Source organism: Gracilinanus agilis, chromosome 5 (assembly GCF_016433145.1).
Source record: "Gracilinanus agilis isolate LMUSP501 chromosome 5, AgileGrace, whole genome shotgun sequence".
Classification (NCBI taxonomy): domain Eukaryota; kingdom Metazoa; phylum Chordata; class Mammalia; order Didelphimorphia; family Didelphidae; genus Gracilinanus; species Gracilinanus agilis.
In genome coordinates, this window is record NC_058134.1 from 108,218,788 (window position 1) to 108,234,402 (window position 15,615).

Below are 15,615 nucleotides of genomic sequence, written 5' to 3' on the forward strand. Positions count from 1 at the left end.
TGGGTTCAAATCTGACTTCAGATATTTCCTAGCTGTGTGACCTTGGACAAATCACTTCACCCCCATTGCCTACCCCTTATCACTCTATGTATCGGAATCAATACATAATATTGATTCTAAGATGGAAGATGAGGGTTTTAAAAAATAACACAAAACTAGAGATCTATGGTTTTGGTAACAAATGAACATTAACTCTTTAACCCCTTACAATCTGGCTTCTGACCTTGTCATTCCACTGAAACTGCTCTCTCAAAAGTTACCAGTGATCTCTTAATTGCCAAACCCAATGGCCTTTTCTTATTCTCATTTTCCTTGACCTTTCTGCAGCCTTTGACACTGTTGATCACTCTGCCTCGATATCTCCTTTTCTTGTGTTTTCAGGACACCCCTGTCTCCTGGTTCTCCTCCTTCTCTCTCTCCTTTGTTGGGTTCTCTTCCAGGTCACACTTACCAACCACTAGTATGTCTCAGGGTTCTCTCTTCTTCACCCTCTACTACTTCACTAGGTGATCTCATCTGCTCCCAAGGAGTTAGTTGCCATTTTCTGATCTGCCTACCCTGCCCCTAGCTCTCCTCTGACCTCCAGTCTCATATCTCCAACTATCTTTTCAGACCTCTCAAACGGGACACCCAGGAAGCGCATTAAATTCAATATGGTCAAAACAGAACTTCTTCTCTTTCCCTGTTAGCCCTCCACTATTCCCACCTTCCCTCTTACTGTAGAGAGCAACAGCATCTTCCCAGGGCCTCACGCTTCCGACCTCACAGTCATCCTAGACTCCTCACTCTCTCTCACCCTTCCATACCCAAGCTGTTGCCCCGGCCTTTCCACTTCACCTTCCCAGCATCTCTTGAATAATACACCTCCTTTCCTCTGGCACTGCCACCACTCTATTGCAATTACATGCTAGTGACTCAGTCTCTCTCAAGTCTCTCTCTATTTCAGTCCATTTTCTAATGAACCTCTAAAGTGATTTCCTAAAGCACAGGTCTGATCTTGACATTCCTGTCCTCCCCACTCAGCAAACTCTGGTGACTTCCTGTTGTTTCTAGGAGCAAATACAAAAGTGCTCTGTTTGACAGCTTAAGATGGCATGAAGACTTTTGGGACATCCTGTCCAAAGTAGGTAAACTAAGGCACTAAGATTTTGGGGCCACTTTGTCCAAAGCAAGTAAACAAACAGTATTAAGACTTTGGGGACACTTTCCAAAGTAGATAAAAAAAATTTCTGAGGTTGAGAGAGATTCTAACACCCAGGGGGGAGAGATCAGGGTAGACTTCCTGTAGGACAGTGATTCCCAAAGTGGGTGCCACCACCCCCTGGTGGGTGCTGCAGTGATCCAGGAGGGCAGTGATGGCCACAGGTGCATTTATCTTTCCTATTAATTGCTATTAAAATTAAAAAAAAAATTTAATGTCCAGGGGGCTAAGTAATATTTTTTCTGGAAACAGGGTGGTAGGCCAAAAAAGTTTGGGAACCACTGCCGTAGGATGTAGCCTTTGAGCTGAACTTTGAAGGAAGCTAGAGATTCAGTGAGATAGAGTGCATTTCCTGCATAGGGAATGGCTCTTCTCCAGTCTGACAACCTCTGTATTGTAATTACTAACTTGATCCTTTTCTGAGCATCCATAATGTCATTATTCCTGTGATAAAGTCTTTGGGAGAGGTGCTTTAGCCACCCCTGAGAACCCTGAGGGAAAGCCAGACTACTTGAGGGAGTGAGAGGAAGTAGTCTCTCACTCAGCTGGACATTGTAAATGAAACCTTTAGCTTCACCATCTTAGCTTGGTAGGGAGCTAGATATCTCTGTGATTCAGATCCTCCTCTGCCCTACATCTCTGGAACCTCTCTGCTCTATGGTGAGCCAAGCAACACAACCTAGACCTACCCTCTAAGTTGCATAGGTCCTGAATAGGAAACGACCAGTGCCCTAAGCACATTTACCTGAACTCGAATGGGGAAACCCAATAAACTGTACTTAAGTTTGAGAGGCAGCCTCAGGGTCTTTTGAGTGAGATTTAGAAAGAAAACTGGACTAAGGGAAGGGAAATCAAGGCAGCTTTTTTTAAAAAAAACTCTTATCTTCTGTCTTAGAATCAATACTAAGTATTGGTTCCAAGGCAGAAGACAGGTAATGGCAAGGCAATCGGGGTTAAGTGACTTACCCAGGGTCACCCACCTAGGAAGTGTCTGATGTCAGATTTGAACCCAGGACCTCCTGCCTCTAGGCCTGTGTCTCTATCCACTAAGCCCCCTACCTGCCCCCTGGGAAGGGAGTTTATTGCAGGAACAATTAACTCATCTTTGTGGACAATTGCCTGGCTGGGTTAAACCCTCCTACTGGAATAACAAAGATGTCCAGCTCTCTCCTTGTCCCAGTTCTAGTGTCTTCATTTTTGAAGCCAGGCCAGGCTAGGCTGGCTACCCATTTAGAAAATCACAGGGCCAAGGATACAAGCAAGTGAGATTTCCCTGGTATTGAGTGCCAATTGGTAATGAGACTCATTTCTTGATCTTTAAAACAGAGATATGAATACCTGAACTAAGTGTCTTATGAGGTTCTAAGGAAAGACATACAGATGGGTGAGTAGTCATTATTCAAGAATCTGAAGGTTCCAGAAATGGAAGGTGATCATATGACTTAGAGGTGGCAGGGATCTTAGAAATCCCACCCCCCCTTCATTTTAGAGATGAAGCCCCTGGGGTCCAGTAAGGACATAGATCCTACCTACTCTGCCACTTATAAATACACAAGCTCTGCTCCAGCCTTATTCTGCCATTTGTTGAGTGGCATTTCAGAGAGTAATAAGATGCCAAAGAAAGAAGAGCTGTCCATGCCAGTGTGGCTCATATATAGATTTATTAGGGTTTGTTGGGCTAATTGGGTTGTTAAAAGGAGTTTATTCATGAGACCAGGTCTTGGTGGCAGGAGAACCGAATAGTGGTGGATCCCCATACCAACTCTGGGCCTGGTCAGATATTGTATAGAAACAGAACAAAGAAGCTCTGGTGCCAGGGATGGCCCAGGGCCACAGGCAAGTCTTCCCTTGGCATAGTTGGAGCTTTTTTCTTTTGCTGCTTAGTCTAAAAAACGGTTTACATTCACTGTGGAGTCATAGGTGATGTTCTCACTCTGGCTCCCACGGTACACCCAGAAAGGTGACGTGATTTTTCAGATGACACAAGTAGTAAGTAGCAGTAGCAAAGCTGGGCTTGGAACCCAGAGACTCCAACTTTGAAGTTAGTTCTGGGCTCTATAGGGGTGTCTGAATTGAGAATTCAGTTCCTTACAGAGTTCTTTCTGTCAGAAGCAGAGCATGGGCTCTTAAGGTATTTCATCATTTCGTGATTTTTCGAATTTCCTTTTGCTTTCTGGGCCGGGTTAACAAACTTTCTGTCCCCTGGGCCTGAGGGGGAACATTCTTTTGGGAGGACTTATGGAACCTTGCCTCAGGATCTCAAAACTGGAAGAGATCCCAAAGCTCACCTGGTCCAACTCCCACAGGCATCCCCTTTACAAGTGACATTTGGTTTCCTCTGTCTCCCTTTGCTCTTCCCCCTTCTCCTTCTCCATTCAGAATGAAAAGCCTGTGTCTAATACAGTGATTCCCAAAGTGGGCACCACTGCCCCCTGGTGGATGCTGCAGCGATCCAGGGGAGCGGTGATGGCCACAGGTGCATTTATCTTTCCTATTAATTGCTATTACAGTTTTTAAAAAATTAATTTCCAGGGGGCTAAGTAATATTTTTTCTGGAAAGGGCCAAAAAAGTTTGGGAACCCCTGTCTAATAGGATGTCTGCCTCTGGGGATAGAATTCTCTTGGTTTCTGCTGATAACGGGAATAGGGGCTCTGAAAATGGCTGTGTTGATTGTAGGATATAATCTCTTTTAGGGCAAAGACTCAGTTCTCCCTTTGGTTTTTTTTTCTCCCTAGTACACAGCCCAGTGCCTGGCAGTAATAGGTGTTTACCAAATGCCTGTTGGTTATTTACCCGACTGGGGCTTTGATTGAGAACAAAAAAAGAGACTCATGAGGACACTTAATATAATATATATTATATATTTGGCTTCAAGTAGCTTGTTAGCAGGTATTATTTGGGCAGCTAGGCTAGATTACTCTCTATAATCTAGCCCCAGGTTCTTTCCAGCCTCATCGGGCATTACTTAATGGTCTTGCATGCTGTGATCCAGCCAGACTGGCCTCTTCTCTGTTGCCCACATGCAATATCCTATCTCTCTGTCCATCTCCCACCCTCTCTCCACTTTGCTGATCTTCCTCCCCTTTTCTCCTCCCCAAGTGCCTCGTATTCAACTGCTTTGTATGTGTTTTTATTTACTAACGTGGTATTTGTTGTATTATAATTATATATGCATTTGCTCTCTTTCCTAATCAGAATGTAATTCTGCCTTTGTACCCGGATGCCCCGTGCCCAGTGGGCTTTGAATATAGTAGCCCTTTATCCTTGCTGATTGGTTGCTTTTGTGATGCTATGATTATGATATTTTCAAGCCCAGGAGATGAGCACTTGAGTAAGGCCTTTGCTCTGACTCTGGAAAGAATTGATTCATGCTCTTTATCTAATCCTTTTAGGATTGTATCTGCCTCGGTATTTCATTATTACAGTATTTTTGTGATGAAATGGAAATTTTGACTCTATGACAAGATAGTTGGAAGTAAATGACTGTGTTCTGCTTCATCCATTTTCCAAGTAAATGTTATCATTATTACACAGAATCTGCAAATTCAGTGACTTATGGGGGGGCCTTTAAGTGTAACCCACAAGACTTTAGGCACTAAAAAATCTACAGCTCTGGTGTGTAAATAGTCACTGAGTAAATATGTCAACATTTAGAATGAGGTTTTTTGCTTCAGCAAACACCTTCTATCTTTAGAAGGATAATTTTGTGTTTCCATTAGTGTACAGGGAAAATAATCATGAACATTATGCAAATAATAGCTATTAAATCTAATTAATAGTTGAATATCCCTAGGACACAAAGAGACAGCTAAATGGCTCAGTGGATAGAGCCATGGTCCTAGAGTTATGAAGACCCACGTTCAACTCTAGCCTCAAACTGTTACCAGCTGTGTGACTCTGGGCAAGTCACTTTACATCTAGTTGCCTTAATCCCTTGGAGAAGGAAATGGCAAACCACTCTAGCATCTTTGCCAGGAGAATCCTACAGAGGGTCACAAAGGCTTAGACATGATTAAACAACAAAAACAAGGACAAGGGGACATTTTAACGTGGTGGGGATTCAAAAGTGAGCAAGTCTGATTAAACAAAAAAAAAAAGCATTGATAGGGGATGCCCAAGTTGTATCTCTGATTCTGCTACTAACTAGTTAGACTTTGTAAAAGTCACTTTGGGCCTGAACTTCTAAATCTGGGAAGTGAAAGGATTAGACCAAATGATCTGAATGGACCTTTTCATTTCTAAAGTTCTGTAGAACTGTAGGCCCGAGATGATAGCAGCTTAGACTGGAATGATGGTGGAGGAATAAAACGTGTGTGGTATAAAGTCAATGACAGAAAAAAAAGTTAGCAAAATAATTAGAGCAGCATTCTTTGTGGGATCAATTAAGTACTGTAAGTTGATACAGCTCCATGACTGGAAGACTTGAGTTCAAATCCAGCCTTGGGCACATAATATTGATATAATCCTGGGAAAGTCACTTAATCCCTGTCTGCCTCAGTTTCCTCATCTACTTTTCCTCATATTTTTCCTCTATTTTTCATATATATTTCCTCATCCATCATCATCCCACTGGTGTGGGAATGAATAGTAAAAGCATCTAGCCTCCAATCTTGTGAGGATAAAATGAGATAATTTTTATAAAGAGCTTTGTAAACTTTAAAGTACTAAATAAGTGCTAGCTATTATTAACAGAAAGTCTAGAAATTGATGGATGGGGGCAGTGCCCATCAGTTAGGAGTTCGTTGAACAAGTTGTGATATATGAATGTCATGGAATATTTTTACTCCAAAAGAAATAATAACATGAGGGATTCACAGAAATAAGGAAAGACTTGATGAAGTAAGCAGCCCCAAGAAAACTGTAAAGATTAATAGCTATTATATTTTTTAAGTTTATTAATAATAACTAAAGTTTAAAAAAAAGCTAGCTAACCAAGCCGCACACATGGAAAAAGGAGAGAGAGAGGGAAGGAGGAGTTACAGAACTACATAAACAATAACATAAAGATACACGTAAACAAAAAGGAATTTTGGGATGAGGAAAGAATTCTGGGAGATGGAGTCCAAGGTACAAAATTTCTAATTAATACAAAACAATATTTGCTGACTTCAGTAATGGAACTAAAACTAAAAGGGGGCAGCTAAACTCTTTTGATTACTTGCAGTGGCAATCTTTGTTCATGAAAACAGAGTGTCCTGTATCTCAGTAGAGAAGTGGGAAACTGGTTGAGGAATGTTTTATATACACTATTTGGCACAACTGCCTTGTTGGTTAATTATCCTTTTTTTCCCCTTCAAGAGAACATTTAATGGAGAGGGCTGAGTATAAATAGAAATTACCATGATGTTAAAAACCCATAGACTGAGTAAAAAATAAATTATTAAATAAATGATCACAAAATGTTTAATCTACAAATGTGACAGACTTTGCTACTAACAGCAATACAATGACCCAGGACAATTCTGAGGGACTTATGAGAAAGAATGCTATCTACCCCCAGAGAAATAACTATTGGGGTAAGAATGCAGAAGAAAATGCATGATTTATCACTTGTTTATTTGGACATATGTCTTGGGAGTTTGGGTTTTATAAAATTATTCTTTTATAAAAAAAGAGTAATATGAAAATATGTTTTGAGTAATAATACATGTATAACCCAGTGGAATTGCTTGTCAACTCTTGGAGTGGGGAGGGAAAGGGAGTGAGAGACAACGTGAATCATACATATAACCTCGGAAAACTTATGTATACATTTCTTATTGTAATAAAATAAAGATAAAATTTAAAAAATAATCCTTGAAGAAGGGGGCAGCTGGGTGGTTCAGTGGATTGAGAGCCAGGCCTAGAGACAGGAGGTCCTGGGTCCAGGTCTGGCCTCAGACACTTCACAGCTGTGTGACCCTGGGCAAGTCACTTGACCCCCATTGCTTACCCTTACCACTCTTCCACCTATAAGTCAGTGCACAGAGGTTAAGGGTTTAAAATTTAAAAAAAAAAAAACTTACTAAAAAAAAAAATAATAATCCTTGATCTAGTGCTGGAAGTGACTTAAGACGACAGTTATCCCAACCCTCTCATTTTAAAGATGACTTTCCCAAGAGTGAGTGACTTGCCTGAAGTTGCATGTCTAGTAAGTGGAATTTGAACCCTGGTTCTCTAACTGGAGTCTCTCTTTCCACTGTATTATTCAGATATAAAAACAATATTTTGCCGCAAGAATTGAAAATACTAAATGGACTACATCCTAGCTAAGATGATAGGATGAAAGACAACAAGGGTTCAGCCTTAGTTGACTGGGAAACTGGCTATGTCAGTCTCAGAAAGAAGGAATTTGTAGAGTAGGAAGACTATTTTTGTTGTTCAGTTGGATGATGAATTGATGGATACGTTAATTTTAAATTGATGTTGTTATATCTAGGTAGAAATGGCTATAAAGAACGGTGGGAAAGCAGATCTAGAATTTGGGAGAAAGATTGGGGCTGGAGACTGATTTGGGGGAGGGACATCATCTGAATAGAAATGATGGGGAGAGAAGAGAAAGCTAAGCAGAGAATTGAAAACCAAATATTAGGAACACTTATATTTGCAGGGGCAGGGAAGACCCGTGGAAGAAAGAGCCAATTAAATCGATGAGATAACTTAGCATAATATACTATGGAAACCAAAGCGGTGGAGGGTTTCATGAAGACGTGTTCAATGTTAGCAAAGGTAAAAGAAGGTCATTAAAGACCTCAGAAAAGTTGATTTTAAGACAGAGGAGTAAGGACAAGAGACAAGTCCTGAGGAAGCCTGCTGAAACAAGGGCAGTGCTACAGATCTCATGTGAAGAATTTGACAATGAAAGGGGAAAGGGTTTGGCTAGTAGAGTCAAATGGAGCAGCAGCAGGTTCAAGAGAAACCATTTGTATAACGTAAGGGATGCTGCTGCTGCACATGCTAGAATGAGGACCAGACACTCCTGTGTAATTTCAGTTTCTATATTCCCCAATAAATATTGGCTTGCCTGGCGAGGTAAATCACCTTGACATTTGGAGAGGGTCGTTTCAGACTGGACAACTTAGGTCTTGAGTGGCCTCTTCCACCATATACTTGTTCCCAATTGTTTCTTCCAGACTGACTTGTAACCTTTATGCTCCATAGGTAACATGCTGGAATGGTGTCTGCCTCAAGATATTGACCTGGAAGGGGTTGAATTCAAATCTATGGCCAGTGGGTCCCATAAAATTCAGTCTGACTTCATGTGAGTATTTGTGAACTCATATCCTCCTTCCTCCTTTTGTTTCTCCTTGCCCCTCACCCCTCCAGAAAAAGGTTTTTGTCTTCTAGAAAAATTTGAAGTATCTACCTTATCTCCCACTTCCAACTAGTAGTTTGAACCTTTCATGAAAGACTGAAGTTTTCTCTGATCCAAGCGAATACTTGATTATTCTGGGTATCAAAGCCCAGATGCCAGTCTCGATGTGGGGTCAGACTCAGAGTTGCTGTTTAGAGAAGGCATGTACCCTGGTCCTCTGGAAAATATTTTGAAGGAAGAGTTGTCAAGGCTTCATGGGCTACATAAGCTGATAGGATGAACAGAAGACTTAAGGGAAAAGGACACTGAAGGGAGCTCAAGTTAAAAGAGTAGCTTCTCTTGAATCAGTAGGCTATAACCATGACTGATACAAGACCACAGTCGAGGGAAAGAATTAGAATGGCTCCATTGACCATGAGCTGGACTGCACAGAGACAGGAAATGAGGAGAGAAAATGCCCCATGTAAGGTAAGGGCCATCATCTATGTCAACGACCCAAATACAGAACAGAGAGAAAATGGCCTGATCATTAATGCCACTGATTTGCATTCTACAGTAAGTTGGTTACTAGTGTTTATAGGATCAGAGGATTTGGAACTAGAAGGGACTTAGTTTACTCCCTTCATTTTATGGATGAGGAAATTGAAGTTATGACATTAAATTTTTTTAAGGTTACATCAGAGTTAGAATTAAGGTCTTCTGACTCAAATTTGATTCAGTGCTACTGGGACAGCTAGGTGGTTCAGTGGATAGAGAACCAGGACTAGAGATGAGAGGTCCTGGGTTTAAATCTGGCCTCAGATACTTCCTTAGTGTCTTAGCTGTGTGTGTGCCCTGGGGCAAGTCACTTAATCACTTATTGCCTAGCCCTTACCACTCTTTTGCCTTGGAACCCATCCTTAGTATCAATTTTAATATAGAAGGTAAGAGTTTAAAAAAATAATCTAATGTCCTTCTCAATACCATATTGGTTAAGAAGCAGTAGTAAAAGAATGCTGGACATGGAGTCATGAGAGATGGTTTGATTTTCACGCACTTAGTAAATTTGTGAGCATAGGCAAATCCCTTAATCTCCCCGAGCCTGAGTTTTCTCATCTGTAAAATGGGGATACTGCCTCTAGTATTATTCATTCTTATCCTAATTAACCCTCACAGGGTTGTTGTGAAAATTAAATAAGATAATTTAAGAAAAGTATTTAAAAAAGAAAGTCCCAAATAAATGTCACCATTGTTTAAAATTATTATTAGTAGTTGTCAGGAAAATTGGGGGATAAGAGGGCAAAGGGACTTATTCATGATCATCTAGCATGTGAGAAGAAGAGCCAGGATTTACTCTCTTAGACCTTTCTGAATCATAGGGAGTCACAGCATCATTTTAAAATGTGGGCAGACAACTTTCACTTTTCTATTGCCCAAGACCTCCAATTTAGGAGGGTAGATGGAGGGGAAAAAAAAGGGGGAAAGATGCCAGCTTACAGACTTTTTCTTCCAATCACTATCCTTCTGACAGTGGAGCATCACTGGGAGTTATTTGGGAGAGGAGCACCATTCCTTTAAACTAGGGCATCTTTAGGCTGATGGAGTTGGGGAAGGCAGGGAGATGTTGAACTGTGCCAGAAGACTTTGAACAAGAGATGATGGAACATAACCATCCCAACATGCGTGGTCCTTGTGATTGCATAATTTATTTCCTTTAGTATCCTTTGGGGAGGGAGAGAGTACCACCTCCTCATTCCCTACCCTAATCCTCTCAAATCACAGCCTCCTTACCTCTGACCCTAGACCCAAAAGTCAAATGATCCTGCTGGGGGAAAGAAAGCATTTGACCATGAAATCAAGGGACGAAGGTTTGAGTCTGACTTGTTTTTGTTCTATCACCTTGAGCAAGTTATGTAACTTTGGGAGGGACATTGATTTCTCTATTGAAAAATAAAGATAATACTACATATACACTTGGACTCCAGAGGCTGAGAAGTAACTAGGTACTATTTCCCTCCTGAAGGGCTTCGTGAGAATAAGCTTTGCATGCAGTAGAACACAGAACTGATCGTTTTTAAAAAAAACCTTTACCTTCTGTCTTAGAATCAATACTATGTATAGAAGAAGAGCAGTAAGGGCTAGGTAGTGGGGATTAAGTGACTTGCCCAGGATCACACAGCTAGGAAGTGTCTGAGGCCAGATTTGAATCCAAGACCTCTCATCTCTGGGCCTGGCTCTCAGTTCAAGACTGAGCTCAGTACCAGTCACTGAACCACTCAGCAGCCTCAGAACTGACCATTTCTTAATAAGATGATAAAATAACTTTTAAAAGAAAATAAGAGTGTAATTCTATGGGGGTGGGAATGTGGAGAAGTATCTGCTAAGGGATATGGTAGAGCAAGTTCAGAGAGTTAAAAGTAGGGTCTGTAGAGAAATGAAGACATAACCAGTTTGGGTGCTTTCCTTTAAATGGAGGTTCTGAGAAGAACCAGCCAATGAAAGGAAGGGATTCCTGGGGCACAGTATACTTCCAAAAAGCTGCTGTGGCATGATGGGGAAAGTCTGGATAGTCAACCTAGTATGAAGCATGTTTCCCTACTTCCTTGGCCAGTGTATTGTTTATTTTTCAAAGACAGTTCTATCCATCCATCATGCTACAAGCTCTGGAGACATTACTTACTACTCTTCTTTTTGCTATCAGATGTTGGGCTTCTGACTCATGAAACTTTGTGTAAAGGGATGACTTTCCATTTAGACTTCGGTAGTTATTATGGTGGCTAAAATACTCTAAAGTAAGCTAACCAATTCTTTGCATTTTTCTTTGCCTTTCCTCCATTCTTTCCCCAAGATTCAGCTTGTTTGTCATAAGGAAGAAGCATTTGTATTTCCTGTCTTGTGGTTGAGGCTAAAATGGGTGACTCAATAAAATCAAGCAACAGTTCGAAAATAAAGAACTTAAGGTTTGCAGAAGTTAGTTAATAGAAACAGTTGAAGATAACTGAGCTGTTAAAAACCTTTGCTTTAGAATTCATCTAGAAAGTGAATTTCAGTTTCCTAGTTGTGGTCACAAGGACTAAAATAGTGTCGTTTCTATTTTTGTGCAATGGGAACCCAAATCTAGGATGATTAATTCTTTACGTAAATTCTTTACTTGAAAAAGGTGAAAAAAGAAAACAAAGTTCAGTCAACCTTCTATTTAAGTATTGGCCTTAATGGCTTAAGAGAGAATTTTATTTGAGCCTTTTTTTTTTTTAAGAAAGAGAAGGAAGTGAAACTGGGCTGTTTTCTAACCATTTGATGATCTACTCTTTGCATAAAAAGTGGAAAGAAAAAAGAGGAAAAGAAATCCCAAGTTTTCAATGATAATTAATGAAAGCATTTATTAAATACTTAGTCTTTGTCAGAACTATGAATAAAGACCATTTCTTTTATTTTCAAAGGAGCCTTCTTCCCAGGGCCAACCAATTAAGCCTAGCCATTGACACTTAATCAGGATGTTTTTTTTTTAAGTTAAAAATTTTCTTTAAAATTGAAAATTAAAAAATTTTTTCTTTAAAAAATAAATTAAAAAAATAAAATTTTTCTTTTTATTGTTATTAATATTAATGTTATTAATCATTAACAAACATTTCATGTTTACAAAGAAAAAAGGATTTTATTGTAATAAAAATAACATTTATGTATTATTATGTCATTATATAAAGCCTTTTACATCTATATCTATAATCATTTGATTAATAGAACTGTGAGGGAGATGCTGTTATTAGTTTAGTACATATTATTAATATAAAAGAACCATGTACTTCTGTTATGTATAGCTTGTTTTTTTAAAGTAATTATGTGTGTGTGTGTGTGTGTGTGTGTATTCAGTCAGTCAATCAACAAATGAGATTTCCACAGAGTAAACAGAAGATAATTTTAGTAAAGGGATCTAGGTGGCACAGTGGAGATAGAGTGTTGGATCCCACCCCTTGAGAAAATAAGAAATGTGATACACATTATACATATGAAATTGAGCAAGACATATTTCCCAACTGGACATCTGCCCCCCCCTCCCCCGCAAAAAGGAAGGAAAGTAAAAAATGAAATGAAAAATACACTTTACACTGGATCGACCCCCAAGATCATCAGTTCTCTATCTGTAAGTGTCTAACATTGTACTTCATTAAATCCTTTGAAGTTGTAGTGGATCACTGTATTGATTGGAATGACCAAATCTTTTGCAGTTGATTATCATATTATTATTGCTGTTACTGTGTATAATGTTCTGGTTCTGTTCGCTTCACTTTGCATCAGTTTATTTAAATCTACTTAGGATTTTCCTGAAATCATCTGCATTTTTTAATATATCATTTAAGCTTCCCCTCTTTATCCCATTCCCCAATCTGGAGTCTTTTGACCTGTTAAAGAGCCCTAAATGCTTACCTTCTTTGGAGAAGATAAAACCTATTAAAATTTCAAACTAAAGGTCATTTGAAAGTAAGCTTATCCAATAGAAACAGGGAACTGCTTTGATCATAACCCCAACACTTAAAGAAAATTATTCCATTTCATTTTATTCGTGAGTATTCCTGTTCCTTTTGACGATTTTGGTTTCTTTCAGCTATTTCCGAAAAGGGCATTTCTTTGGCCTTGCCTGCTTTGCTAACATGCCTGTGGAGAGTGAACTGGAGCGTGGAGCCCGGATGAAGTCCGTGGGCATCCTCTCGCCTTCTTATACACTCCTTTACCGATACATGCACTTCTTAGAGAATCAAGTCCGGTGAGTTGTATGTTTCATGGCCCCTTTTAGAAGCCCCACTTGTCTTAAAGCTCCTACCTACCAGTGAAGTTTCATGATGACAATACAATTATAAGAGACATTTTTTCTAACAAAAAGTCTTTAGGCCTATTAAAAAAGAAGCAAACAAACATTAGTCCACTTCTATACAACAGAACGGTCATCTCTGGAGTGAGATTTTTCTCCCATCATATATTATATTATATTATATTATGTTATGTTATATTAATTAAATGCTTTAATTAAAGTATTTGTTGACTTGAACTTTGTTTTCCCTGACTAAAACAATCATTCTCTTGTCCTAAGTGTGCAAAAAAGAACCTATCTTTTTTTGGATGGTTCCTTATATTAATTTTTGAGAGGTTCAGTCTATATTCCCTATATTCCCTGCACTGTGTGGAAGAGTTGAGTAAACTAGGGAACCTCAGTACATTTACAACATGGTTCTGTTTTTATTTGAAGTGCCATAAATTCTGAATGCTTCGCAGAATGACATTCAGAGATTTCTTCTAAAAGTCAAACTGACGGCACAAAAATAATTTCTGTTGCAAAGCTTTTACTTTTTACTTTGTGCCTGGAAAGGGTCCCCATTAGGAACTTAAAAGGCTGAATTCTTCTTTCTTGATTTTCATGACTATTTTAGCATCCTGCCAAGTGGGAACAAGTGAAAGATGTGATTCTCAAAACTGGAAGAGACCTAAAGACCATAAGGGGTCATTCGAATCCAGGCCCTAACATTTTATAGATGAGAAACGAGACCCAAAGACATTTTGACTGCTTTGCTTTATTAGTGTCAGAGCTGGGACCAGACGTCAGCGTTCCTCCATCCCAGGGCAGTGGTCCCGGGAAGCATGTGCTCCTTGGAGGACTGCCTTTTGGTATTCTTTGTATCTCTAGCTCTTAACTACAGTGTCTAGAACATAGTGGATGCTTAATAAATGCCTGAGAGCAGAGGCTAAATTGTTTTTACAATTTTCCTCAAGATCTGGAGTCAAGGATCTTAGAATCATAGCTATAGAATGGAAGGAAATCCTGAGACCATGTACTCTGACCTCTCATCTTACAGATAAGGAAACTGAGGCCCAAGTTTTTCTAGAGTCAAACAAGTGATAGACATCAGAGACAGGGTTTGAATATAAGTTTTCCTGTGCCAGGGCAAGAATTCTTGCTACTCCATCACTCTGCCTCTTGATTTTTCAAGATTTTCTGTAGAAAAATAGACATTTTAATAAATTGTTATTGTTGCTGTTTAGGTTATTTTATAGTTGTGTAATTCTGTGTGATCCCATTTGGGGTTTTCTTGGTAGAGTTACTGCAGTGGTTTGCCATTTTCTTCTCCGGCTCATTTTATAGATGAGAAAAATGAGGCAAACAGGGTTTAGTGACTTGCTAAGGATTCCATAGTTCGTAAGGATCTGAGATGGGATTTGAGCTCAGGTCTTTCCGACTTCATGCCAAGAGCTCTATCCACCAATTTTAATAAGCAGCTAGAGTAAAATTTTCATGAAGATTGTCATATTTTCATTTTTGTTTTGTACTTCACAATGCTCTGCTGTATAGTAGTTGCCTAACACATCATTCAAACTAACTTTAAGTAAATATCAAAGTAGGAAGTTTTTGGAACAGCTTTTTAAAACAAGTAAAAATAAGATAGAAGTAGGCATGTTTTGTAATGGACTTGTAATTTTTTCCCTTAAGCCCTTACCTTTTGGCTTAGCATCAATACTGGGTATTGGTTCTAAGGCAGAAGAGCAATAGGGGTTAAGTGGCTTGTCCAGGGTCACACAGTGTAGGATTTAAATTAATATCCAGCAACTCCAAGTTTTAATTTTATAAAGTTTATTAATAATCACTTGAAGTAGAAGGAATAAAAAGGAAATAGAAGTAAAAAAACCTAATTATTTAACAAAATTATGACCACGTGACTAAGTTCTCCTTGCCTATTTAAAAAGGCCACTCCACCAAAACCCGATAGGAAGACAAAAGAGCGAGAGGTGGGGCTACACCAAATTTATATTCTCTCTACGTCAGCTTGTAACGTGAGGAGAGTGAGGTGCTGGGAACTGAAGTTTTTAGGGTAACAGGTTCTAATTACACAATAACTAGGAAGTGTCTGAGGCCAGATTTGAATCTAGGACCTCTTGCCTCTAGCCTAGCTCTCAATCCACAGACCCCCCAGCTGCCCTCCGGACTTGTAATTCTTAACATGTTAACTCCCTTTTGCCTACCCTTAGCTTGGAACGTAATATTCCTCAAGCAGCTGATCAATTCTTGAATGTATTATTATTCTCTTTAGACAATGGGAGGGGGAAGTGTTTTAATAACTTCTTACTGATACAAAAAAATAGACATCTTGCTTT

At 39.4% G+C, this 15,615-nt stretch overlaps 1 protein-coding gene across 1 annotated transcript in view; it reads left to right on the forward strand.

The window, feature by feature from the left end:
- The window catches only part of DENND11 (DENN domain containing 11), a 45,429-nt gene that overhangs the window by 14,054 nt on the left and 15,760 nt on the right, over window positions 1-15,615 (forward strand). Inside the window, exons 2-3 of the mRNA XM_044677806.1 lie at window positions 8,343-8,442; window positions 13,079-13,237. Coding sequence (XP_044533741.1) covers window positions 8,343-8,442; window positions 13,079-13,237 — 259 coding nt within the window. The remainder of the gene's footprint in view (window positions 1-8,342; window positions 8,443-13,078; window positions 13,238-15,615) is intronic.